The sequence below is a fragment of the Catharus ustulatus genome, chromosome 10 (genome assembly GCF_009819885.2).
Source record: "Catharus ustulatus isolate bCatUst1 chromosome 10, bCatUst1.pri.v2, whole genome shotgun sequence".
NCBI classification, from domain to species: Eukaryota; Metazoa; Chordata; class Aves; order Passeriformes; family Turdidae; genus Catharus; species Catharus ustulatus.
Genome location: NC_046230.1, coordinates 25,455,815 through 25,483,377, shown reverse-complemented (window position 1 = coordinate 25,483,377; position 27,563 = coordinate 25,455,815). Strand labels below are relative to the sequence as shown.

The 27,563-nt window shown below is 47.7% G+C and overlaps 1 protein-coding gene across 1 annotated transcript; it reads left to right on the top strand.

Moving 5' to 3' along the window:
• Positions 1-210: 210 nt before the first annotated feature.
• On the top strand, positions 211-27,175 carry GMPS (guanine monophosphate synthase). Its single transcript, XM_033068897.1, has 16 exons — positions 211-332; positions 5,806-5,987; positions 9,849-9,963; positions 11,029-11,126; positions 12,071-12,174; positions 12,820-13,013; positions 15,062-15,227; positions 17,493-17,644; positions 18,008-18,181; positions 18,880-18,985; positions 19,511-19,626; positions 20,497-20,622; positions 21,301-21,416; positions 22,761-22,891; positions 24,383-24,555; positions 26,640-27,175. Exons 1-16 carry the CDS (start codon positions 306-308, stop codon positions 26,739-26,741), a joined length of 2,082 nt encoding a protein of 693 aa, XP_032924788.1. The 5' UTR covers positions 211-305; the 3' UTR covers positions 26,742-27,175.
• Positions 27,176-27,563: the final 388 nt, after the last annotated feature.

Sequence of the window (27,563 nt, the reverse complement as noted above, 5' to 3'; positions counted from 1 at the left end):
AACCTGGTGGCTGGAAGGTGTCCCATGCCCATGCCGTGCCCGCAGCCCCGTCCCGCCCCTGTCCCCGCCGTGCCCGCAGCCCCGTCCCGCCCTGTCCCCGCCGTGCCCGCAGCCCCATCCCGTCCCCGTCCCGCCCCTGTCCCCGCCGTGCCCGCAGCCCCGTCCCCGTCCCGCCCCTGACCCCGCCGCCGCTCCTCCCCTTCCGCCGGAGCGGCCGTGCCGGGCGGCTCCTCCTCCCGCGGGCGGCATTAGCTCATCGCGGCCGCGCTCCTCGCGGCCCTTTCTTCGCGCTGCCCGCCGCCCCCATGGCCCTGTGCAACGGGGACACCAAGGTCAGTGCTGCGCCCGCGGGCTCGGGCGGTGCGGCCCGGCCCGGCCCGGCTCGGCTCGGCTCGGCTCGGCGCTGCCCGCCCGGGCACATGGCGGGGCCCCGCGGCCCGGGAGGGGAACGAGCGGGGACCGCCCGCGCCGCAGCCGCAGCGCTGGCCGCTCGCAGAGCGCTAATTCATTAATTAACTGATTAATCCCCCGAGCGCGGCTGTTGTGCGGCGCGCTGCCCGGCCTGTGTGCCCGCCGGGCCGCCGGTTCCGCTCGGTTCCGCTCGGTTCCGTTCGGTTCCGTTCGTTGGGCGGCACCGGCAGCGCTCCCCCAGCCCTGGCCCCCAGTCCCGCTGCGGCGACAGCGACACGGCACACACGTGTCCGTGTGGCACCAAGGGCTCGGAGCGACCCGTGTGCTTTAGGAACTCGCGGCTCTTTCCGATAGTGAAACTCCTGAGCCCAGCCCTGCGAGCTGCCGCCAGCCTGCTCCAGCAGGATTAATCGCCTGCTCTGGTTTCTTTATCCAGTTTGTCACAACCGTGCTCTGGAGGGGTTTGAGTGCTCGGTGTTTGGGTCCTTTTCTGACACGCTTTTTCTTGTTCACAACCTCTGCTCCTCTGCTCCCTTCTTCTCGGCTCTTTATCTGGTTTGCCAGAAGCCGTGAAGGGTTTTTGAGCGCTCACTTCGTCCCTGTGTAAGTTTGGAGGCACATTTTCCTGGCTAGGGCTGCTCTGGGGGCTCCCTGCAGTGCTGGAGATGGGATGTGCAGCTCATGGCTCATCCTGCAGGTTCTGCAGGGGCTGGCTCCCGGCATCAGATCATCTCTGTTAAAATTTCCCTGCTGTAATCATTTGGGGGGCTCTTGTCTCGGTTTTGGGGATGGCCTGGGTCTGAGGGAGCTGCTTTCCTGTTATATTTGGAAATAGGAGTGAGCATTCTTAGACCTGCTGAATTTTAATACCACAGGGAAACAATTAAACTCTTGTAAAACCTGTGCTGGCTTGAAAGTGCGAGATCAAGGCTCCTGGTTTAGGCTTGTCCTGAGTTCCTAGTGTGGGTGAAAGCTCAGGGCTTGGACAGAGGAGCTGCTGCTCCTTCCCAGTGCTCCAGAATGGGACTGGTCTGTATGGAAATGTGGTTTCCAAATTGCATTAATGACCAACCTGCAGGCATGTGGGTGTGTGAAATGCTGAAAAATCCCCTGATTCTGCACAAGTGGGCTGTGAGGAGCCTGCACACTCAGTTTGAGGCACTAGGCAGGTAGGTGAGGAACAGGATTTGTGGTGTCCTTGGCTGGTAGCTCAATCCTGGCTCCAGTTCTCCCTCAGCTCACTGGAGAACTCGGAATTGTTTGGTGGTTTTGGTTCTGTTTTTAGTCCTGCCTGGGACAGAGTACCTTCCACGGGAGGTCTCAAAACCAGCAAGTTCTCCAGGTTTTTGTGGGACTAGACCAGCAGACAAGGAGCCCTAGGTGTACCTGTACTGAGAGGAAAAAGAGCTTTCATTGGAGGCTGTTGAGCCCCCAGCAGGAGAGGTGCTGGCTCCCTGTGGCCCATCTGTCCCTGCAGGAGCTGTCTGCTGTCCTCTAAATCTCTGCTGGCACACCTGTGGTGTACAGAGCTCAGCTGCACATGAGCAGCATCTGTTCCTTTTTGGATTTCATCAGATGAGATTTTCCCCGGTAAATTTGGGGTTAAAACCTCTAGCCTTGGAACTGTGCGTTTCTATAAGTAAAACCAGATCCTGCAATGACTTTTCTGCCTTTTTTTCCTTTCCCCTTTTTGTCTGATTTATGGTGGTGTGTGTTGGGCTCTCTTAGTCCTGAAACCCCTTACAGTTCTGCTTGTCTGGATTGCTGTCCTGCTTCTGCTGGGCTCTGAGGGAGGTGCAGATTCAGGACACAGAGCTGCTTATGCTTCTTTAACCGTGCTTCTCAAACTACTCCTGATGTAACTTTGGGCTCTTTCTGTTTTCACTCTCCTGTCTCCCCCACAGATGCCCCCATTAACTGTACCTGCCTGCCCAAAATATTTGAGGTAGTGCACTGAAAACCAGATTTATTTATTAACTACAAGTGTAGATGCTTGATTGTCAGTCCAGCTGAGCTGACACCAACAGTAACTTGTGTTTAATCTTTTTTTTTTGTGTGAGAGCTGCTGAGCTCTGTCCCTAAATGACACAACCTACTACTCTGAAACAATGAAAGACTTGAAATAAAAAAACAGCACTGCAAGGAATAGTGTTTTCCCCAAGATGGGCTCAGCAAAGAATAAGGATGTTGGTGTGTCTTGCAAGAGCTGTTAATTTAGAATTTGCCAGGTGAAAATGCCCAGAGTCACTCTAAAAGTGATTCCCTGCCTTGCACTGGAAGGGAGGACAGTTCTGGTGGCTCTGCCTCACTAGGGTGTGATGGGTCTTTGCTGCTGAAGTCTGCTGTCCTCCAAAATGTGCACTTTTTGTTGTGTAACCCAGGACTAAAAGCCATTAAGAGCTCCCCATCAGGCAACTTGGCTGCCAGCTGAAGGACAAAAATTAAATATCTGATTTTAGCCTGGATTTAGGCTTTTGAGGGATTTAGCACTCTTTTTTTTCCACTTATATCCTTTAATTAAAATAAAACCTCTTGCAGCTGGTGTGAACTTTGGAAGTTTGCAGGGTGTTTGCTGGGAGGTTGTGTCCCAGCAGGACGATGCTCTCAGGTGGAAATGCTGGAGCAGCAGTGATGGGAACACTGGAGGTTCTGCTGCCTGCTCCAAACCAGCAGAACAACAACCCGCCGTCAGTAAAACTTGAAATGGAGCTCCAAGAATTTTGGAGGCAGCATTTGCCAAATCAAAACCCTTCCCAGTTTGTCCTTCACCAAACTGCACTGGCAAGGAAACAGGGTGAGCTTTAAGTCAGGGGAAGAGCAGCCTAAGAGAAATAAATTCTTTAGGCAGCAAGTTTTTGGTGTTGGGGCATGGCTGCTGACTCTTCCTTGGAAATGCTCTGATAAGGACACTTCCATGGAATAGCTGCCTCTTCTCACAAGTTATTTTAGTGAAGAAACTTGGCCTTGTGTTTTTTAGCACTCTTTCAGATTTAGCCAAAGTTGGCTGGGCAGCTCAGATGTGAGGGGCTCAGAGGGAACCACTGCTTTGTTCTGATGTGCAATCTGCTCAAATGCTGCGCTCAAAATGTGTTGGTTTTTTTTTTTTTTAATCATTTAGCAGAGACATTTGTTCTCAATTTCCCCTTTTTATTCCCTCCAGGAGGTAATGTCAATTGAAGTTCACCATATGAGGCAGTATGATGGGGAAAAAACATTTTTTTGTTTGATTTTTGTGCTGTTTTGCCTGAGAAAAAGGCCTTGGTTCTCATGGGCTGTGCTGGGTTCGTGTGGAACTGGAAAATGGAAAAAGATGGAGAGGCTGCAGATGGTGATCAGGGCATATGAGCTCTTGCTTGTGCTCTGCCTCCATTAGATCATTAACATTTTTCTTCCCTAATTTGTGCCCTGTTTGGTTTGGGGGTTGGGGATGCTTGGGGTGGATGCTTGGTTCCACTGCCTTTATCTTGCCAGTGCCTCAACTGGTCCTCATAATCTTCAAGATTTTCTTTTCCATTTTGACATTTCTTGGCTGGTGTTTATCATTCTTATCATAAATTAGCACAGCTAATTAGCAAAGCCTTGCACATGTTAGCTGTTAAAGAGCTCTGGCTTAGTCAGTGGGCTGTCAGTGTAAAGCCAGGGGAGGTTTAGGCTGGGAATCAAGAGAGATTTCCTGACAGAAAGGTTTGTAAAGCACTGGGGGGCTGCTCGGGGCAGTGCTGGGGACACCATCCCTGAGAGGGCTCCAAAAACGTGTGGATGTGGCACCTGGGGGCTCGGTTCAGTGGTGCTGGGGTTGGTGGCCAGCTGGACTTGGGCTGCTGGCAGAGACCTCGTCCAGCCTCATGTCTTGGTGATTCCATGGGATTTGAGTGGGTGTGGGTGACTCCATGGGATCTGTGACATGGGTGTGGGTGATTCCCTGGGATTTCTGACATGGGTGTGGGTGATTCTCTGGGATTTCTCACGTGGATGTGGCCGATTCCCTGGGATCTCTGACATGGGGATGGGTGACTCGGTGGGATCTGTGACCTGGGTGTGGGTGATTCCTTGGGATTACTGAGTGGGTGTTGGTGATTCCATGGGATCCCCGACATGGGTGTGGGTGGCTCCGTGGGGTTGGCAGTTCCATGGGATCTCTGACACGGGTGTTGGTGACTCCATGGGATCTCTGACATGGGGATGGGTGATTCCCTGGCATCTCTGACATGGGGATGGGTGATTCTCTGGGATCTCTGATATGGGGTCAGCGATTCCCTGGGATTTTTGACACAGATGTGGCCGATTCCCTGAGATCTCCGACGTGGATATGGGTGACTCGATGGGATCTCTGGCATGGGTGTTGGTGATTCCGTGGGATTGCTGAGTGGGTGTCAGTGATTCTGTGGGATCTCTGATGTGGGTGTTGGTGACTCCATGGGATCTCTGACGTGGGTGTTGGCAGTTCTGTGGGATTGCTGAGTGGGTTACGGTGTTTCTGTGGGATGGGATCTCCAGTGCAGGGGTTGGTGATTCTGTGGGATCTTTGGCATGGGTGTGGGTGACTCCACAGGATCTCTGACATGGGTGCCATTGACTCCATGGGATCTCTGGCATGGGGATCAGTGGTTCTCTGGGATTTCTGACGTGGATATGGATGACTCCATGGGATCTCTGACGCGGGTGTTGGTCAGTCCATGGGATCTCTGACATGGGTATGGGTGACTCTGTGGGATCTCTGACGTGGATGTTGGTCACTCCACGGGATCTCTGATGTGGGTGTTGGTCACTCCGTGGGATCTCTGACGTGGATATGGGTGATTCCACGGGATCTTTGACGTGGGGATCAGTGGTTCCCTGGGATTTGGATATGGGTCACTCTGTGGGGTCTCTGACATGGGTGTTGGTCACTCCATGGGATCTCTAACGTGGGTATGGGTGACTCCATGGGATCTCTGACGCAGGGATCAGTGGTTCCCTGGGATCTCTGACACGGGTGTTGGTCACTCCATGGGATCTCTGACACGGGTGTTGGTCACTCCATGGGGTCTCTGACATGGATATGGATGACTCCGTGGGATCTCTGACATGGGTATGGGTGACCCTATGGGATCTCTGATGCTGATATGGGTGACTCTGTGGGACCTCTAACGTGGATATGGGTGATCTCTAACACAGATATGGGTGACTCTATGGGATCTCTAACACAGATATGGGTGACTCTATGGGATCTCTAACGTGGATATGGGTGACTCTGTGGGATCTCTAACGTGGATATGGGTGACCCTGTGGGATCTCTGACGTGGATATGGGTGACTCTGTGGAATCTCTAACGTGGATATGGGTGACTCTGTGGGATCTCTGACATGGGTATGGGTGACCCTGTGGGATCTCTGACACGGGTGCCATTCACAGCCCGAGAACGCCGCGGCAGAGCTCAAGGATGGGCAGCACCACTACGAGGGCGCCGTGGTGATCCTGGACGCGGGCGCTCAGTACGGCAAGGTGATCGACCGGCGCGTGCGCGAGCTCTTCGTGCAGTCCGAGATCTTCCCGCTGGAGACGCCGGCCTTCGCCATCCGCGAGCAGGGCTTCCGGTACGTCCTGCCCTGGCCTTCATTACTGCTCTGCTTTTATTTTATTTTGGTTTTCTTTTAGATTAAAAGCATGAAGGAGCTGATTTTTTTTTGTGTTTGGGCTCAGTTGTCTGTTAAATCTTGTCTAAAGTACAGACTTCCACAGCACTTCTAGCTACCAGCTAAAAGTCAGCAAAATGGAGATGAATTTAGCTTTATTAAAGCTAAACACTTTAATAAAGAACTAGCACTCATTTATGCTTTTGACTCAATAACTAAACACTTGTGCAGCACTAACTATCCAACCAGAAATTATTACCTGAAACTAGGAAGAAGGAGCAAGAAAAGGAAGCTGGGGCAACGTTTAAGAACTTCAATTTTGTCTCATACCTATCACTGTATTCTAAAAACCTTAAATTTCAAACCCTTCACCATGTGAAATTACACACTTTTATTCTGATTCCACACTCGTGACTTTAACTCCATCGCTCAAATTTGGAAGCCTCTCCAATCCAAAGCAGTGTTCTCCTGGGGATCAGTGTCAGAAAGCACAGAAAGTTGAAAACTCCCAGGTTTTGGGTTCCAGCACTCTCCCCTGCCTTCTCCTGGGCAGTGGCTCTGATGCCAGAGGTGTCAGTGATCCTGCCTGAGTGCTGCAGTAACGAGCAGATGGGACTCTTCATGCAGGAAAAACCAATTCTTTATTCTCAAAGCTCATATTTATAGGAAATATCATCAGGCACTGTTAGATCCCACTGGATAAGAATACACTGACACTCATTTGTTGGTCAGTAAATGGCCAGGGAGTATTTCTGTGAAATCTATTTTTGGTTGGTTTACATATTTTCTTCACTGATTCCCATGGGACAGTTTCCTTGCTTTTCACAGGTGCAGACTATTTTTCTCTACAAGAGGAGTTTATTGTGCTAACTGACTTCCATTCTTATGATTTTTTTCACATGGGAGGACGCAAGCAGGGCCTAACCCTTTTAAAATAAGGCCTTTCCTTTATAATATCTCTACCTGTGTGCAACAACTGCAGAAACCCCTGAGCTGTGCTGGAGATCCCTGTTGTACATTTGTCTCTCAATGCCTTTGTGTACATTTGTTTCTTAATGTCATTTTAATAATTTCAATTTTAAAGTACCATTCAAGAGGCTGCATTTTAAATATCTGCAAGAATGTAGATAATTTTGCTGTTTTACCTGTTGAAATTTTTGTGGACTTCTAAAAATTTTTTTTTTTTTTTTAATTAATTTTTTAAAGCTAGCTAACTTGGATGGTTGTGGTAAATCATGCCAGATGTTTCTGGGAAACAGCTAAAAAAGCCCTGTAGTTGACATTGCCACTCATTGTTTGCAGCAAAGAAAGGTCTCAGAATTACTTAGTACTTTATACATTAATTTTTCATGTTTTGTTAGGGTTTTTAGGATATACATCTCTTCTGTGGGTGGAGAATAAATACCCTGAAGTGTACAAATCACCAAAGATTTGTATTTACTTGTCAGTTTGGTACAAATCCAGAAATACGGTGCACGTGGGACTTTGGTTATGCTCTGTAACAGATAAGACAGTGCTGCAGAAGTGCATTTCACCAATCAATGATAATTAGTGAAGCAGTAAATAATTTGTGTTGGTGCAGGTTTGCAGTGGGAAGAGCTTCAGAACAGATCAAAGATCTTCAGAGTATTGGGATTAGACCTGTAGGACTTGTCATTGCAGATAGCAATGACAATAAAATGTGGCAGAGCCTCTTCCTCCAGGTCACTGCTCAAGGCTGGGGTGGTGCTTTCAGGTCACCCAGGTTGGTCAGTAACTGTGTGTCCACAAAACCTGTTTGTGTCCAGCGCTGGTCAGTCAACAAACCAGCAGCTCAGCAGCAGTGGTCACTGTGAAATGGAGTTTGTGGTTTTCCTACAGGGTTTTGGTGCATATTCCATGTCCTGGGGACAGTCAGGTCCCCACATTGCATGGCAGGGGCTGTGCTGAGCTCTGAGATGGGCAGCAAGAGCCAGCGTTTTGCTAAATCACATTTACATGTTGTGTTTAAAAAGCCAGCTCCTCAGAACACTCTAGTGACAATTGTCACCTGAATGTGACATGAATGTGAGTATTTACAGGATCCTGGCTCTGGGTTTAGTCTGGGCTCTGGCAGGAGTCCTGGCCTTGGGGTATCAATGCACACATTTCCCCCTGGCAGTTTCTGGGGTTCCTGAGGTGCCTGTAATCCAGAGCTGGCTTAGGTTGTTTGGGAAGGGGTTTGGGGTAAAGCAGAGAAAGGGATATTCATACCAGAACAGACAAGTGTGCAGGAAATCACATAGTGCTCTTGCACAGACTGCGTCCTGTGCTGCTTCTGACTTCTCCTGCACAGCTGAGAAGATGCAAGCCCTCCTCTCAGCCTCAAATCCCTTTTTTTTACTTCAGTGCTTGGGCACATTGCAAAGCTCTCTGTATTGTGTCAAATTTTCAATTGGTATTGAAAAACCCCAGGTTTTAAAGACTATTTTTTGACTAGAGCAGTGTGTAACTATTTTGACTTGCCATAAGAATTTTCCATCTATAAGTGTGGCTGTATTCCTTTTATTCCTTTAATTCCTTCCTAGAACCCAAGGGAACAGCTGGAGCCTTGTCAGGAGAGGTTTGGGGTGGGTATCAGGGAAAGGTTCTTCCCCAGAGAATGGGCACAGCCCCAGGGCTGCCAGAGCTCCAGGAACATGTTCTGTGATTCTAATTAATATTACACAGTGTTCTGTACATCTGGCACTACTTGAGCAAATGCTTCTGTGCATGGAGTTATTTGGAGCAGTAACACAGCAGCCATGGAGAGGGTTCAGGTTCAGGAAATCCACCCTGTCCCCAGGCTGGCCAGGAGTGCCTGTGCAAGAACAGCAGGGAGGAGCTTTCGGGATGGTTCTGGGTAAAACTACACCCACGTCAGCTGTGCTGGTTCCAGAGCAGGCAGGGGAACAAAGGCTGCCCCTTGCAGCTCCATCCCTCCTGCACCTTGGTCCTGCAGGGCTTTTCTGTTGGTGGCACAGACACTGTGCCTGTTCTGCTGCTCAGAGCCAGAAAAGCTCTGCTTTGTCAGTACCTGCATGCAGCTGATGCTGGGACAATTATTAGATACATTTAATCCCATTCATGCAACTTCTGTCTCGTTTGGCTTTGCGTTTCTGGCTCGGAACAAGTTTGGTGTTCTCTGTGAAACAAACAGTTCTGAGTCCAAGGTCTGTCCTGGGCTAAGGCCAGAAGTGTTGCCCAACTGGTGCTTCTGCTGTTCATGATCTTGTAAATCATTATGGTTTGCAAAAACCCTCTTTTCCCCTTTGAGATGGTTTAATTTTCTTTTACAGTGTGAAGCATTAGCTCCAAACCCCTACATGATCCTGTGTATTGAGCTTGTAATTCTCAACTTGTTGCTAATGCCGTGTCTGCATAACCAGGATGGATGAAGGGACATTTTTTTCAGCAGATTTAGGAGTTATGGAGTGGATTTTTTGACTGCAAGTCTTCTCCAGATGTCAGACTTCATAAATTGTGTGTATATATGTATATAAAAATAGATATCTTGGTGCTAGTACTCCCCATGTCCCAGCCATCCTGCTTCTCTTGTAGCTGATGGTTGGCTATGAGGAATTTAAAATACAGGCACTGAGGGTTCGTGTTTGACTTTGTTTGAACTGGGGAAGTCCCTCCCTGAAAACCTGCTGGGTTTGACAGCAAAAAGTCAAGCTACATGTGATGATATCTGTGTTAAAATGTTTGTTAGGAAGTATCAGTTCTAAAGAGTGTTATGAGGCAATTCCAGTGCTTAAAGTAAATAGATTGCAAAGTAAGCAGTGTATTTGTATTAATGATTTCTTTATGTTGTGTCTGCAGAGCCATCATCATATCTGGAGGACCAAACTCTGTGTATGCAGAAGATGCCCCATGGTTCGACCCAGCCATATTCACAATAGGAAAACCAGTGCTTGGGATCTGCTATGGGATGCAGGTGCTGTTGGGGGATAACACCCAGTCCTTGGCCTTGGGGAACATCTCCAGGAGCCATTAAATCTGCTTGTCCTCAGCCTCCTGACCTGAAGGGGCAGAGCTGGAGGAGCTACTTTCCAAACAGAGGCAGTGCCACAGGAGTAGTCCCTTGATAACCTGAATTACCAAATTTTGTGTTCCTCTTTTGGCTGTGCCTCGTCTTGTCATGGCCTTAAACTGAAGGAGGTTAGATTTGGATTGGAGATTAGGGAGAAATTCCTCCCTGGGAGTGTCCCAGCCCAGGTTGGACATTGGTTTTGGAGCAGCCTGGGACAGTGGGAGGTGTCCCTGCCATGGCAGGGCTGGCTCTGGAGGGGATTTAAGATCTTTTCCAACCCAAACCAGTCTGGGATCAGTTGCAGAAATGGTTTTTCTTTGCTGCAGTGCTGTGAATTGAGTGCCACACTCCCTGTTCTTGTCAGAGTAAATGCAGCCTGTCAGTCACTCCTAGTTCTGCCCAGCTGGTGCTGAGAAAGGCACCTCTCCTGGAAACAAGTGCAGCAGTGTCTCAGCCATGGGCTGTTTCTAGCAGTTCCTAACAGTGCTTAGCTCTCCCTCACCAAAAAGGAAATAACCCTTCCTTACCTGTGCATCACTGCTGATCCTGCAGGGATCTGGTAGATCCCAGCTGAGCAGAACAGACTTCCAGGGAGACAAGGGCTGCATTAGGTGTATGATTTCTGCCTATGCATCCTTTTTTCCGGGTTAGTCACAAAACAGAACTAAGGGAATAAATTCAGGTTTTTGCTGTGGCCTTGGGCACTCTACTGGTTTGCAGAGTTTCTAGGGAAGGAGCTGCACACTATGAAATATAGATTATTGTGCAAGTCTCTGCCTGTGGGGTTCTGCTCCCTGTGTGTGGCACTCCCCCAGCAGAGGGGAACAAGCCTGGCACAGAGCAGGGATTCATTCTGAAGGGAATTCTTAGGAGAGCAGCAGGAATGTGGTGAGGTGCTGCCAGTCCTGGTGAGGGGTGCAGTGGTGCAGGCTCTGAGGGGGTTTCTCATGGGGTCCTTGTGCTCTGCAGATGATGAACAAGGTGTTTGGAGGCACGGTGCACAAGAAGAGCGTTCGGGAGGATGGAGTGTTCAGCATCACCCTGGACAACACCTGCTCACTCTTCAGGTGCTCACACATTTCCAGCTCTCACAGCAATATGTCTGGGAAACTGTGTCTGGATGAGAGGAAGGTTATTTAAATAAAAAAAAAAGGCAAAATTAGCTGATAATTTCTAATAAAACTTTTACAAGTGTGGTCACAAATAAGCAGGTTACTCATTGACACAAATACTTAGGGAAAACTTTCCAATTGGCTCTAAAAAGCAGGTGTGTTTGCTGGGAGTGTTGTATAAACCTCTTACTTCAGAGTCCTCATTGACACACTGTGAGTGCACCATGATCTGAGAATATTTGAGTTAAGCTCTTGTCTCCTGCAGTGCACTGCTCTTGTATTTGTTGGTGCTCATCCAATTTTGGAAAGGGCACAGAAAATCCAAACCCATTCCTCTTCTACTTTTCTTTAAAACTGCTTTGTGATGTTTTATAAACCAGAATTAGATCTCTTGAATATTTTGTTGATGGCTTTTAAGTTCCTTGTAGAAGGTCTGACAGTTTACTCATCCCTGGTGTTCCAGTTTCATTATCTTCCTTCTGTAGGGCTCCTGCAGAACTGTCTGATGTGCTCAAATTGTCCTGAAAACACAATTTTGAACAAGAAAAGTTCACTTTGTTGAAATAAAAAGACTGCTAGTATGCTGGTTGACTCCAGATGGCTCCCATGTCTAAGAGGGGACTTCAGGGTGTTTACAAGGAGAAACCCACAAACCCTTCAGGATTCAGCTCAGTTCCCTCTTGCAGGAAGGCTGTGTTGGACAGGTTTAGGCAGCTCCCAGGGGAGGCATCCCCAAGCTGCAGGTGGATGTTGCGGGAAGGAAATCCTGCAGACATTTCCATTGTCCTGGTCTGTGGAGATGTGGTTCTGTTGGAATCCCTCAGGGCATCTCTTGGAGAGGCAGGGTGTTGTGTCTTTGTTCTTTCTTGAGCTGATTCTAGTTTTTAATCCTGGTTTAGGGGTCTTCAGAAGGAAGAACTCGTGCTCCTCACGCATGGAGATAGTGTGGATAAAGTAGCTGATGGGTTCAAAGTGGTGGCACAGTCTGGGAACATCATAGCAGGTATTTATCCTATCCTGAATTTGTCTTCTGATAATGTTTGGTAAAGAATCGTGGCAGGCAGGACTTAGAACCAAATGGGAACAGAGTAATAGCTCTTGTTATTTAATTGCCAAATAAATTAATTGTTTTTAACAATTTGTGGTGTGTGTTTGTATTGTGAGCTGTCACAGCAATAAAGAAATAGACTTTAAAAGGAATGGTCCTGATTTAAATGTGGTTGAAGCTAACAATATTTATGCAGCTTATATTATTTTAAAGCATGCATGTGTTGTTTGTCTTAGAAATACAATATTTGTGCCCTTAAGGCAGGGGAGAGGGAGACCTGTGCTGTGCAGTGCCAGTGGGGTTTGGGATGTGCTCTGTAACAGTGCAAGCCAAGCACTGTTTAATTATTAAAGCTTTATTAACTTGTTACTGTATTTAATATTGCATGAATGTTCAACTGAGCAAGAGTAATGTAGGTACTGAAAGCAGGGCTTGAACATCACACAGATTGTCACAGGAAATCGTGGCACCTTGGAATTTGGGGTTTGAAAGCTGCTAGAGTTAGCAAATCCCAAAGAACCACTTTGAGTCTTGTGCTTGACTTGGGTGTGCATTCAGCTCCAGCTGACTTATTTATTTTTGTTTTGTTGTGTGTACCAGGCATAGCAAACGAGTCTAAAAAGCTCTATGGAGCACAGTTCCACCCCGAGGTGAGCCTGACAGTGAACGGGAAGATGATCCTGAAGAATTTCCTGTACGATATCGCGGGCTGCAGCGGCACCTTCACCGTGCAGAACAGGGAGCTGCAGTGCATCCAGGCCATCAAAGACAAAGTGGGATCCTCCAAGGTCCTGGTGAGTGCAGTCAGAGCTGAGCTGACAGTGGCTGGGTGTAAATGGGGTAACTGCACCCCCTAATTAGTGGCTCACCTTCATTTTCTTCTGCCTTCACTCAGAGTCAGGATTAAAAACACAAAGGACATTAATTTCTTGTGTTCAGGCTTGGTTGAGGGGGAGGTTTTGAGTACTGCTGACCCTCTGTGGGGTTTTTTTCCCTTCCCTGGCGGGTGCTGCTGACCCTCTGTGGGGTTTTTTCCCCTTTTCCCTGGTGGGTGGTGCTGACCTTCTGTGGGGTTTTTTTCCTTTTTCCCTGGTGGGTGCTGCTGACCCTCTGTGGGGTTTCTTTTCCCTTTTCCCTGGTGGGTGCTGCTGACCCTCTGTGGGGTTTTTTTTCCCTTTTCCCTGGTGGATGCTGCTGACCCTCTGTGGGGTTTTTCCCTTTTCCCCTTTTCCTGATGGGTGCCGCTCAGCAGTGGCCTGGACTCCTGGATGCCTCCACACTTCCTCATACCCAGCTGTGACCCGTTGTGGGGTTTTTTCCCTTTTCCCTGATGGGTGCTGCTGGCCCACTATGGGGTTTTTTCCCCTTTCCTGGCAGGTGGTGTTGACCCTCTGTGGGGTTTTTTTTCCCTTTTCCTCTTTTCCTGGCGGGTGCCGCTCAGCAGCGACCTGCCTCCACACTTGCCCATGCCCAGCTGTGACCCTCTGTGGGGTTTTTCCCCTTTCTTGGCAGGTGCTGCTGACCCACTGTGGGGTTTTTTTTGCCTTTCCTGGTGGGTGCTGCTGACTCTCCGTGGGGCTTTTCCCTTTTCCCCTTTTCCTGATGGGTGCTGCTCAGCAGCGGCCTGGTCTCCTCGGTGCCTCCACACTTCCCCATGCCCAGCTGACCCTCTGTGGGGTTTTTTCCCCTTTCCTGGAGGATGCTGCTGGCCCTCTGTGTGGTTTTTTTTTTTTTCCCTTTCCTGGTGGGTGCTGCTGACCCTCTGGGTTTTATCCCCTTCCCTTGCAGGTGCCGCTCAGCGGCGGCCTGGTCTCCTCGGTGCCTCCACACTTCCCCATGTCCAGCTGACCCACTATGGGTTTTTTTTCCCCTTTCCCCTTTCCTGGTGGGTGCTGCTGACCCACTATGGGGTTTTTTCCCTTTTCCCCTTTCCTGGCAGGTGCTGCTGACCCTCTGTGGGGTTTTTTTTCCCTTTTCCTCTTTTCCTGGCAGGTGCCGCTCAGCAGCGGCCTGGACTCCTTGGTGCCTCCACACTTCCCCATGCCCAGCTTCACCCTCTGTGGGGTTTTTTCCCCTTTCCTGGCGGATGCTGCTGATCCTCTGTGGGTTTTTTTTTCCCTTTTCCCTGGTGGGTGCTGCTGACCCACTATGGGGTTTTTCTCCTTTCCACTTCCCTGGTCAGTGCTGCTGACCCTCTGTGGGTTTTTTTTTTCGCCTTTCCTGGCAGGTGCTGCTGACCCTCTGTGGGGTTTTTTCCCCTTTCCTGGTGGGTGCTGCTGACCCTCTGTGGGTTTTTTTTTTCCCCCTTTCCTGGTGGGTGCTGCTGACCCACTATGGGATTTTTCCTCTTTGCTGGCAGGTGCTGCTGACCCACTATGGGGTTTTTCTCCTTTCCCCTTCCCTGGTTGGTGCTGCTGACCCTCTGTGGGTTTTTTTTTTTTTTTCCCTTTCCTGGTGGGTGCTGCTGACCCTCTGGGTTTTATCCCCTTCCCTTGCAGGTGCTGCTCAGCAGCGGCCTGGTCTCCTCGGTGCCTCCACACTTCCCCATGTCCAGCTGACCCACTATGGGTTTTTTTTCCCCTTTCCCCTTTCCTGGTGGGTGCTGCTGACCCACTATGGGGTTTTTTCCCTTTTCCCCTTTCCTGGCAGGTGCAGCTGACCCTCTGTGGGGTTTTTTTTCCCTTTTCCTCTCTTCCTGGCGGGTGCCGCTCAGCAGCGACCTGGACTCCTCGGTGCCTCCACACTTCCCCATGCCCAGCTGACCCTCTGTGGGGTTTTTCCCCCTTCTTGGTGGGTGCTGCTGACCCTCTGTGGTTTTTTCCCCTTTCCCCTCTCCTGGCAGGTGCTGCTCAGCGGCGGCGTGGACTCCACGGTGTGCACGGCGCTGCTGAACCGCGCGCTGAACCGCGAGCAGGTCATGGCCGTGCACATCGACAACGGCTTCATGCGCAAGAGGGAGAGCCAGGCCGTGGAGGAGGCCCTCAAGAAGCTGGGCATCCAGGTGAAAGGTACCTCGCTCCTGCTCCGTGCTCCTGTGCTGGTGCTTGTGGTGGTTTCCCAAAATCTGCCCTCAGGGCTGGTGCTTGTGGTGGTTTTTCACAAAATCTCCCCTCAGGGCTGGTGGCTGTGGTGATTTTTCCCAAAATCTGCCCTCAGGGCTGGTGGCTGTGGTGGTTTTTCACAAAATCCACCCTCAGGGTTGGTGCTTGTGGTGGTTTTTCCAAAATCTGCCCTCAGGGCTGATGGTTTCCCAAAATCTGCCCTCAGGGCTGGTGCTTGTGGTGGTTTTCCCAAAATCTGCCCTCAGGGTTGATGGTTGTGGTGGTTTTCCCAAAATCTGCCCTCAGGGCTGGTGGTTATGGTGGGTTTTACCAAAATCCACCCTCAGGGCTGATGGCTGTGGTGGTTTTCCCAAAACCTCCCCTCAGGGCTGATGGTTGTAGTGGTTTTCCCAAAATCTGCCCTCAGAGCTGATGGCTGTGGTGGTTTTCCCAAAATCCACCTTCAAGGTTGATGGTTGTGGTGGTTTTCATAAAATCTTCCCTCAGAGCTGGTGCTTGTGGTGGTATTCACAAAATCTCCCCTCAGGGCTGGTGACTGTGGTGGTTTTCCGAAAATCTGCCCTCAGGACTGATGGTTTCCCAAAATCCACCCTCAGGGTTGGTGCTTGTGGTGGTTTTCCCAAAATTCGCCCTCAGGGCTGATGGTTGTGGTGGTTTTCCCAAAATCTGCCCTCAGGGCTGATGGCTGTGGTGGTTTTCCCAAAATCCACCCTCAGGGCTGATGTCTGTGGTGGTTTTCCCAAATTCTGCCTCAGAGCTGATGGCTGTGGTGGTTTTCCCAAATTCTGCCTCAGAGCTGATGGTTGTGGTGGTTTTCCCAAATTCTGCCCTCAGGGTTGATGGTTGTGGTGGTTTTCCCAAAATCTGCCCTCAGGGCTGGTGCTTGTGGTGGTTTTCACAAATTCTACCCTCAGGGTTGTGTTTCATTGATCTGCTGTTCCTGCTTGAGACCAGGTCAGTGAGGTGAAGCCACCTGGACCTGCTGACAAACTGAAATTTAGGCCTTGTTTACTTGCTTGGAGCATACTTGCTCACAAAACTTAAACCTGAAATTTAGGCCTTGTTTACTTGCTTGGAGCAAACTTGCTCACAAAATTTGAACCTGAAATTTAGCCCTTGTTTATTTGATTGGAGCCTGCACGAGCTGCCCCGTCTCAGGTGTTGCTGTCTGTGCAGGTGGGACACAGCAGAGCAGTGGATTTGTGCCTTGGTCACCTCTCTGCTGCAAAACTCACTGAATTTCCATTTCCCCACCATCTTTATTAACACTTTGAACTTCTATTTCTTATCCTGAGTCTTTTTCTTTGTCACCTGTGAGCTCATTTGGGTGATGGAATGCTACTATAGCCGAAATTACTTTCAAGGCAGTTTTTCTTGCTTTGAAAGGTGTGTTTTAAGGGTTTTAGAGTGAATTTTTGAGAACAAGGTGTTGGTTGGTCAAAGGTTGGACTCCATGGTCTGGGAGGTCTTTTCCAGCCTTTGTGGTTCTGTGAAGGAATTAACTGAGAGAGCAGAAGGTGCCCAGACTGGCTGATGAGAAGGCTCAGAGGATTTTTGTACCTCAGGTATGAGGAGATCAGAGAGCACCAAGTTTGTGCCAAGAGCACAAGCTGGATTTTTCTACATTTATTTTTATTTTTTTTAAAGTGGAAAATCCATGTCTTATTCTTTCACTCTGGAGCAATAAACCTGGGCTCTGGCAGGCAGCCAGAGGAACAAATTGAGGGATTCCCTTTGCTGCAAATGCTCCTCTGTAGGTCAGGGAGTTCAGTGCTGGTAAAAGATGCCAGAGAGCCTCCCAGCTGATCTCTGGGTTGGGAGCCTCTCTAAATTAAGAGGTATAATGTAGCATGAGTAAATAGTGCATCATTTAATTTTGGTTGCAGAAGGGCCTTGGGGAAACACCATCCTGTAAACTATTTAAAGCAAGTAAATTATAGTCTGAGAGGGAAGCGAGAACTGGACTTGCATGTGGCTGTCTAATCTCACAGTATGGAGGAAGTAAGAGGTTAATAAGAGAAATAAAAGGCTCTTGTTGAAATTAAGGTATTGAGCAGCCCTATGCAATGAAGTTAATAGTCAAAGGAAATTATTTTTATTTTTTGGTTGGATTTTTTTAAGCGATAAAGTGAAACTTGTTTTGCAACCTGCATGAAAATCTTTTTTGTAAAAAAAAAATATATAAAATTAAATCCCTGTGATTTCCTGCAGTGGTGAATGCAGCCCATTCATTCTATAATGGCACAACAACTCTGCCCATCTCAGATGAGGACAGAACTCCACGTAAAAGAATTAGCAAGACCTTAAATATGACTACAAGTCCTGAAGAAAAGAGAAAAATTATTGGTGACACCTTTGTTAAGGTAATGTTTATTTGTTGTTGGGTTGAAGTTTTTAAATGTTGTGATTCCTGGGTACACCTTTCACTGTTTAATCAATGGCTCTGGTGCTTGTGAGAGCTGTGGGTGACCCCAGAATTCTTTGGGAAGTGACAGGGACAGTGTTTAACAGATGTTCCTGTACTCTGGAGACATTTTTGCCTTTTTCTGTTCATCAAAAGATGGGATTGCAGGAGTGTTTCAGCAGGGGGACAGTGGCATTGTTAGTCTGCTGGTCATTTGTGCTTTTACAGCTCCCTGCCACGGGTCAGACAATAATTCATTTTTGTTGAGAGCTTTGCCAACCCCAGGAGTGCTGAACTCTTCCTTTCTGTGCCCCCCCTGCAGATTGCCAACGAGGTCATCGGCGAGATGAACCTGAAACCCGAGGAGGTTTTTCTTGCTCAGGGCACCCTGAGGCCTGACCTCATTGAGAGCGCTTCCCTGGTGGCCAGTGGCAAGGCTGAGGTGATCAAAACCCACCACAACGACACCGAGCTGATCCGCAAGCTGCGCGAGGAGGTAAGGGCACCACGCTGCTGCCTCTGCACAAACAGCACAACCAAAAACTGCTGCTGCTGTGGCTGTCACTGACAGGAGCCTGCTGTGCCCCTGAGTCTGTTGTAATGTGTAGTTTATTGCATTTCTTTAATTGCTGTTCATCTGAAGCCCAGAAAAGCTTTGTCTGTGCACGGCTCAGTGTTAGCATGTGCAGCAAAGGTGGGACACTGCCTGGTTTGATTTTCTGGCATTGGAATGGTGAGTTATCTGTGTTATATTCTAAGAAAGAACCAGCACAGGAGAGAGACCTCACCCAGCAAAATGAAGGTGCCACCAACTCTGAGAACTAACAATCCCCATTTCTAATCTTGATACCTGCACAAAGTGTTCTGGGGCTGGTTTGAACATCCAGCAGAGAAAAGAAAGGTCTGAATTCATGCAGGCAGGGCCAGCTTGGCCTTACAGCTCAGTCTGCTCTGCTGGAGCCACAGATTCTTCTGGCACAAGCTGGGGCTTCCTGGTCTCACCCTCTGTCCTGCAGCTGCTCTACAAAGCCCACATTCACATGGAATTCCTTTCCAGTGTTTATGGAATCCTTGGCACTGATCCTGTGAGGTCAGGCCAGTTTGGGTGCCAGAACATAAACATTTGAAGCTTTTTGTTTGGATATGTGAGCTGGAGTGTAAATTGCTTTTTTAAAATTTTTTTTTTCTTTTTAGGGCAAAGTAATAGAACCACTGAAAGACTTTCACAAAGATGAAGTGCGAGTGCTGGGAAGAGAGCTTGGTCTCCCTGAGGAGCTGGTTTCCAGACATCCCTTCCCAGGTATGGAGCTGCTGGATCTCAGCAGTGTTCTTCAGCAGATCTGGAATAACTGCAGTATAAAACTGATCTTTAAACACAGAAAAAATTGATTTAGCCTTTCACTTAACCACAATCTTTCAGGAAAAGATGACTTGAGAGCAGCTTGATAAATACACATCATGTTTTATAATTGAACCTTTGTTTGGCTTTGGGAGAAGCCAAAGGAGTTCTCTGTAGGTGCATTGAGCTCTGCCTGAGCTGCCACGTGGCTCTGCCCTGGAATTATTGCCTGACTCTGCCTTTCCAAGGGACATTTGCTGCTATGAAAGTAAATGCTCAACATTTCTAACATGAGTTCTCCACTAGAAAACAAGAAAGTCAGTAATTGTGGGTTGGTTTCTTTTTGTCCTGGAGGATGTTAGGACAACTGAAGCTTGGATACAGTGGCAGAATACACAGGGCTCAAAAACTGACTCTGTTCCACAATTTCAGGTGAAAACCACCTTCCTGTTATTTGTATAATCTTTTTTCAATGTTGCTTTGCAGGTCCTGGCCTAGCAATCAGAGTGATCTGTGCTGAGGAACCTTATGTGTGCAAAGACTTCCCAGAAACCAACAACATCTTGAAAATAGTGGCAGATTTTTCTGCAAGTGTCAAGAAGGTAAAGAAAATCCTAAATTTTAGTTTTGAGTGATGGTTCTGTAGTGACCTGCAGTGAGGTTTAGTCTGCTAAAAGCTTAAAAAGGACTGGTTTGTGCTCCTTAAGGAGTGCTGCCTCCAAGTACAGCTCAGCTGAAGCTGTTCAGTGGAATTTTTAGTGCTGGGACTGCTGCAAGTGTTGAACCATTTCTGGAAAATGGAACATTATTTACCTTTCAAACAATAAACAAATTCTGTTGTAGTTAAACTTCATGCAGATGAATTCACATAGTGTCAGGAAAAGATCTTCCCTCCCTGAAGGAGTTTGCACACCCCAGAAATCACTGGGTGTGCAAATGCAAGTGCAGGAACCAGGAGCTGGTGCTGGCCAGGTGCCCTGATCCAAAACCTGGAATTCTGAGTGGGTGGTGTTTGACTCCCACATCTCCCAGCTGTGCTGACCTTTGTGGTGGCTGTCAGTCACTGGAGGGGTCTGCTCTGAGGTGTGAGTTCAAAACAACTTCCAGAACCTTTTTGGTAAATCCTGGAGGGCAGGGATTTCAGTCTGCCTTTACTTTAGAAGATGTGAAATTGTGGTGTTGTAAAACTGAGAAGTGAACTTTGTGATGAGAAGATGAGCACAGCAAAAGAGCTTCCCCTATGGCCTTGGAGACCTTCAGCTTAAAATGCAGTGCAGTCCCAGAAAAGTGCTTTTGCTAATGTTGAATTGTCAGATGAGAGGTATCTTTTACATAGCTCCAAGGGGCAAATGTACACTAAGCAAGCAGTTACTTAAATAACAATTTAACAATTTTATTTGTGCCGTGCAAGCTCTGTCTGAGGGCTGGGAGCTTTGTTTAATTCCAGTTTGTTGTTCTGCATCCTTGGCCAGCCTCACACGTTGCTGCAGAGGGTGAAGGCGTGCACGAGTGAGGAGGACCAGGAGAAGCTGATGCAGATCACAAGCCTACATTCACTGAATGCCTTCTTGCTACCAATCAAAACTGTGGGAGTGCAGGTACAGGGCTGTATTGTGTTTTATCTTCTTTTTCAGTGTTGGGGTTGGATGCTCCAGACAGTATTTCTTGTTTGGTCTCAGATGTTTATTAATTCTTATCTGTATTACAGTCAGTTCTACAGCACTTCAAGCTAACAAACTAAAAATGGAACCTCATCTCTCTCTACAAGGCCTTTTAAGGGCAGACTGCCCAATTAAGAAAAGCCACTGAAATTATTTTTACTTCTAACCCAATAAACACCCACGGCCTGCAATGTGGGCTTTTCTATCCAATTAAACAAGATCACCCAGACTCATGAAGAAGGTGGGGAAGAAGGACAAACCTCTGCCCTAAAACCTCCTTCTTGCTTTATATATATTACTATATCTTAAAACCCCAAATTCTAAGTTTTCCACCATCTGATATTGCACACTTCAGCAAATTTCTGTGCTTTGTCACCAGAACACCAACACTGGCCACTGCAGATGAGTCTTCCCAGTGTGAATATTTCCTTTTACACTTCTGTCGTCTCGCTCTCTATTTTCTCACCCACTCAGTCTCTCGCTGGTGTCACCAGCTCAGTGTCTGTTAAATGTTGGCCAAGCTGTGCTCCTGTCACCTGCAGGGTGGGCAGGAAGGAGTTGTGAGTGGCTCTGGCAGCAGAGCTCAGGCTCAGTGTGGTTATTTGTGCTCTGCAGGGTGACTGCCGCTCGTACAGCTACGTCTGTGGCATCTCCAGTAAAGATGCTCCACACTGGGAGTCCCTGATGTTCCTTGCCAGGCTCATACCACGCATGTGCCACAACATCAACAGGTCAGTATTGAACAGTCTTCAGTTTTAATTAACTAATTCATATATGGAAGTTTAGCAGGTGCAAACATTCCCCTGTTTAATCTGGGGTGTTGTATTTTTATATGTTGGACAGGTGTATCATGCAGAGGTCACAAAAGCATAATAAATCAAAATATGGATTTATTTCCAGCTTGAAAAGAAATTGCTGGCCTATATCCTTGGATTAGACAGCTTCCACTATAATTTATGCAAATCTCTCCTGCAAGGCTCCAGCCTGGTGCTGAGCTGTGATGTGCTGCAGTTTGGTTTGCCTTTGTGTCAGGAAGGGATTTGTGTGGGGCTGTCAGTTCTGGTGGCACAGGGAGGGCTCCAGAGCTGGGCAGTTTGATCTTAATTGAGCTCTCTGAGGATACATTTTCTACCTGCTCGAGTCCATCACTTTTCCAGCAGCTGAAGGTGCTTAGACATGAAATCAGCTCTGGAGAATTATACCCTCCTTGCCTGGCTGTGGGATTTCTGCCATAACTGCTTAGAATTGCTGATAGCAAAACTTCATCTTCTCACATAAGTGACACCTACTGACAGAGCTTTTACTCTGAAAGGTGAGCCCTGGAATTGCAAGGTACCTGTTTAAATTAAGTGCAGAGGGGACAAAAGAAGCATAAATCAGGATTGCCTGTGCAGTTCTGGAGCATGTCAAAAAAATGAAAATAAAAGCCAGTTTTTGGCTTCAGAGCACTGCTGATTTCTTGAAGCTCTGCTGGGTTTAACACTGCCCTCCTGAACATCCAACAGGAACATCCCACAGCTCTGGGAGCTCTGCTGTCCCCAGGGTCTCTGCAGGCTCCACTGCTACTCCAGGGACACTGAGGAGGGCACTGGCAGAGCTGCTGTCCTGCCCAGCTGTGCTCACAGCCTTTGTGTTCCAAACAGATCCCCACAGAATAAACTGGCAGGTCTGTGTGCTTTGGATTTTAGAGAAGGACTCTGGTTTGTGGCTGCAGCCCCAGGGCTGCTGTGAGACTCTCTGGTGAATCCATGCACGAGGCCACTCAAACTCTGCTGCTTGTTCTGCAGCATCTGAAACACGAGGAATGAAGGATTAAAAACATTAAGTTGATGTGACTGAATGCAGAAGATGTTTTATTGCAGATTGACTTCTGTAGATTTATAAACTGCAATTAGCACCCTGTGCTGAAAACCCTTCATTAACAATAATGTGCAGCATTTAATGGAGGTTTGGGTGGTTTCCTGTTAAAATGGTGAGCAGAATAAAGCACCATGCTGTTTCCTAGCTGTGTTTTCTCCCTGTGGCACTGCAGGAGCAGGCTGGGGGCAATCTGGTTTTTTTTCTGTGTGTTGCAGAGTCGTGTATGTGTTTGGCCCCCCTGTCAAGGAGCCCCCCACGGATGTCACCCCCACCTTCCTGACCACAGGAGTCCTCAGCACTTTACGTCAGGCTGACTTTGAGGCTCACAACATTCTCAGGGAGTCTGGTAGGTGCTCCACCCCCTCCCAGGGGTCAGACCTGTGTTTCCAGATCCCTCAAACCCAATGGGTGCAATCACAGTGGTACTGTCAAAATATCTCAAGAAATATCTGGAAAGTATCTCCAAAAAAGTGACCAGTTAGTGGAATGACAGTGAAAAGGTGTGGAAGCTGATAGCTAAAGGCCAGGAATTAATTTTAGGGGATTTGGGAGACTGATTTACTTCTAACACATCACAAAGCTCAAAGCTGTGGTGCTCCACTGTCAGGTAACTCAGTCACCCAAATCCCTTCTTTGCTGATCTCAGTGTTTAGCTGAGGTGAAGAAACTTGACATAATTTTTAAATAGTGCTGCTTCTGGGGAAAGCCAGGCTCCTCAGGGGGGTGATGCTCACAGCCTGTGGTGGTTTCAGATTTCTCAACTTGATGTCAAAGCTGCAAGCCCAACCCTGCAGAGCCAGGCAGTGTGGAGTCCCCTGGATGTGCTGCACAAGCAGAGCCAGGGAATAAATAGTTCTGAGGTTCAGCCTCTTTAGTTTTTTACTTAATTACCTTAGGAGATGTGATCTGTGTGGGAAGCATTGCATCAGCCCTGCCTGCATTTGGTATAAATCAAGTTACAAGGGATCCCTCTGAGGATCCATGTTCAGTTTGCAGAGGAGCAGGATTTGTACAGAATTAACCTCAGAAGGCTGAGATAACACTGTTGGCTGTGTTGGTAAAGCTGTAGCTGTGTCTTGCTAACTTTTGGTGACACTTGGCTTTGTGTGAATGAATTGCTCCTAAAAATAAGCCTGGAGTTGTGGTTTAGTGATAAAAGCTCCCTGTGCAGCAGCTCAGGCCAGGGCTGGCAGAGGGACAGAGCCTGAGCAGTGTGAGCTCCACACACCTTCAGCTCATTGCAGCAGGGAAATTGGGGAGCTGTGCGTTGCCTTGCAGGAGGAGGTGCTGGAAAATCAGTGAGATGTGATTGCCTGGAGTGTTCTACCCACACCAGGCAGGGACACTGCAGGGCTTTCTCCTGAGTGTTGCAAAGAATACTTAAAGGTTTATTTGGGAGCATCTCTTTATTGGGCTTGATGTGGGGACTGATAAAACCCAATGGTTTTATGTTATTTGAGAGGGGAAGTGACTCTTCAATTGATGCACAGTGAATTACAGGGATAACAGAGATTAGCTGGGATTTTTCTGCGTGCCTGCAAAGGCTGAGGATCATCTCAAGTGGCAATTTATAGAATCTCAGAATGGCTTGGGTTGGAAGGGACATGATCACCTCCCACCATCCCAGGCTGCTCCCAGCCCTGTCCAGCCTGACCTTCCAGGGATCCAGGGGCACCCACAGCTGCTCTGGGAGCCTGAGCAGTGCCCTCCCAGTGCTGTGGCAGCAGAGGGAGCAGATCCCAGTGCTGTAGGAGCAGCTTTGGAGCTGGAAGCACAGGTGAGAATTGTGCAGAGCTCTGTGAGCCCAGCTCACCCCCTGTGTGCCCCTGTGCTGCAGGCTATGCTGGGAAGATCAGCCAGATGCCCATCATCCTGACCCCGCTGCACTTCGACCGGGACCCCCTGCAGAAGCAGCCCTCGTGCCAGAGGTCTGTGGTCATCAGGCCCTTCCTCACCAGCGACTTCATGACGGGCATCGCCGCCACGCCGGGCAGCGAGCTGCCCGAGGAGGTCAGCCTCACACCCTGATGTGGTTATAGTAGATACTGGAAATAGAAATAAATAGAAATTATAATTATAAATTATAAATATAAATACTGCTATGAATGCTGGCCAGCTCTCACTTAAATTGAAAGTAAATACCAGCCCTACAACAGCTACGTGCATTACAGCAGCTGAATTAATGATAAGCCCTCAGATCCAAACTGCACAACCCAGTAAAAAAGGGAGGGGAGTGTAGAGGAAAAAAAAAGGGGGAGTACAGAGGAAAAAAAGGGGGGGAGTATAGAGAAAAAAAGGGGGGAGTATAGAGAAAAAAAAGAGGGGAGTATAGAGAAAAAAAGGGGGGGAGTAGGAAAAAAAAAAAAGGGGGGAGTATAGAGAAAAAAAAAAGGGGAGTATAGAAAAAAAAAAGGGGGGGAGTACAGAAAAAAAAATGGGAATTTTGAAATAAAAGGGGGGAGTATAGAAAAAAAGGGAGGGGAGTATAGGAAAAGAGGGGGGAGTATAAAGAAAAAAGGGGAGTATAAAGAAAAAGGGGGAGTATTAAAAAAAAGGGTGAGTGTAAAAAAAGACTAAAAATAAATGTAAATAAAAATATATTTAAATATATTTATATGAATATATAAAATAATAAATATAACTAAATGTATAAAGTTAATCTATATATAAAGATACAAACCAACAACGATTATTACTTAATCCAAAGTAATCTCTCAAAAATAGGAAATTGCTAATACAAATTAATGTCTCCAAAGTACAACTAATCTGTGCTTCCTTCCTAAACACATCCTTTTAAAAATAAATGGCATAACTACAGAAAATAAACGCACTTCAAAAATAAAAAATATCTTAACTAAAATATTAAAAACAGGATGGGGGGTTTTAAAGAAAACTAATTCAAAAATATTAATAAGTAAACTGACCACAAGAACTAATAATTTAACAAAAGTAAAACAAGCCCTGCAATCATCCCTCCACCCAGCTCCCCCTCACCACCTTCATTTGGATTTTCTTGCCTTTTTTTTTCTCTTTTATAAATAGTCATTAGAAAGAATGTTATGGCGTTTGGGGGAAAAAAAAAGAAAATCCTAACAAAATGAGGGGGTGGCAGATGGGTACAACAAACTTGAAGGGTTTCCAGCAGAGCTGAGCCAAAATGTCAGCAAGTAAAGAAGGAAGAAAACCCCAGCCATTCCTGGGATTTGGAATTAATTTTGGCATCAGTAACTGGAAATTTCCTGGTGTGAGGAATTGCCTTTGTTTGGCACTTCTACTTTTACTGGGACTTGCAGTTTAACATCTCAGTGTCCTGTTTGCTTTTTAGGTCACTGAAAGGACTTGGGAGTCAGGTTCAAGCTTTTTTTATTTTTTTTAAAGGGAAACTTTATCCATGTCCAGTCAAGTACTTTGTCCCTCTGGGAATGCACTGTAGGAATAGGACTGACCTTTTATTTGAAACACACTTCAGGAGCATTGCTTAGTAATTGTACTCAGTTGAAGTCCTCTACTTTAAGGCAGGCTGTCCATGAAAAGAACAATTCAGGTTGCCATGTGAACTACCCACTGTATAAAATGAGGATTCATTTGACTTCAGTGTTTGTGTTTACAAACAACCAAACACCACAAAACCCACCCCTAAATAAAAACCCTGCATTCCTCTAAATGAAAAATGGTCATTGAAAGGCTAGGTGGTAGTGTGGTGACTAAATAATAGAGGTTATAGAGAATAACCATATTTATGGGGGAAATAATGATGTTTTTCTGCACAGAGCAGTGCACTGTTAGTTTGTGCTTTCACTGTAACCAGTGTCAGTGCTGGTGGGAACTGGGGGGTTTTTAAGGAAGCTGAATTTGTAAGGATAATCATATTCTCCCTGGAATATTCCTGCTGAGGTGGGTTATTGTGGGCTCTGGGAGATGGCTCTGACTGGAGAGCAGGGGTTTCCTTCAGCTGAGCTGATTTTGTACCTGCTGGCAATGTGCTCTGCTCTGTAACTGGTGGGAACCCTTTGTTCTCCAGCTTTTTGGGGTGATTTTCATCAGGTCTGTTCCACACACACAGTTTTTCTGATATTGTTTCCCCTGCACCACAGGTTGTGTTGAAGATGGTGGCAGAGATCAAGAAGATCCCTGGCATCTCTCGGGTGATGTACGACTTGACATCAAAGCCCCCAGGAACTACGGAGTGGGAGTAATGAACTGTTCCTACCCAAGTACTGTGTGCAGTCAAAACCATATCAGAAACCATTCCCAGTGTTGACATGCAGTACTGTGAAAGAGTGACTGGAGCTGCTACATGGCATCAGATTCCTCTCCTGGAGCATAATCGTGCAGCTGAGAGCTGTGCTGGGGATGGGAGCAGCGTGGGGCTGAGGACTGTACGGGTAAATGATGGTGGCAGTGCTGCCAGGCCAGGCCCCTCTGCTTTGCCTTTGTCTCTCCAGTTCCCCCCGTGTTCTGTTACCTGTCATTTCGGTGTCTCTTTGTTTTTGTACACTGTGGAAAAAGAGACAGTTTCTTTACTTCTACCAAAAGCATTGTTACAGCCCAAACATGTAAGAGGAGTTAATTCTTTGTGACCAACCGCTTTGGGACGGATTTATTATAAATAAATATTTTGCCAAATGGAGTAGTGGGTACTGTTGAGTCGTGGAGTGGCTGTGTATGTTCTGTCCCCTTGTTCTGTGCCCTGCAGTGAGGGTGAGCAGTGCTGACCTCTCCTGGCACTGCTGTGTCCGTGTGTCTGTCCCTGCTGGGGCACAGCTCTGCTCTGGGCTGGCAGAGGGGCAAACCTGGCAGTGCACAGGGAGAGCTGCAGAGCTCCTGGCTCTGTGCCCTGTGTGGTCCCAGTGCTGCCCCTGTGCTTCCCTTGTCCTTGAGGACAGTTGGTTTTCCACGTGTTTGCTCTGACAGGGGTTTTTTTGGGGTGTGTTGTGCTTAGCTCCATCTGTAAGATCATTCTAGGTGTTAGTGTGGAGTCCTGGCTCGGGGTGAGCTCCCCACCCCAGAGCCCTCCT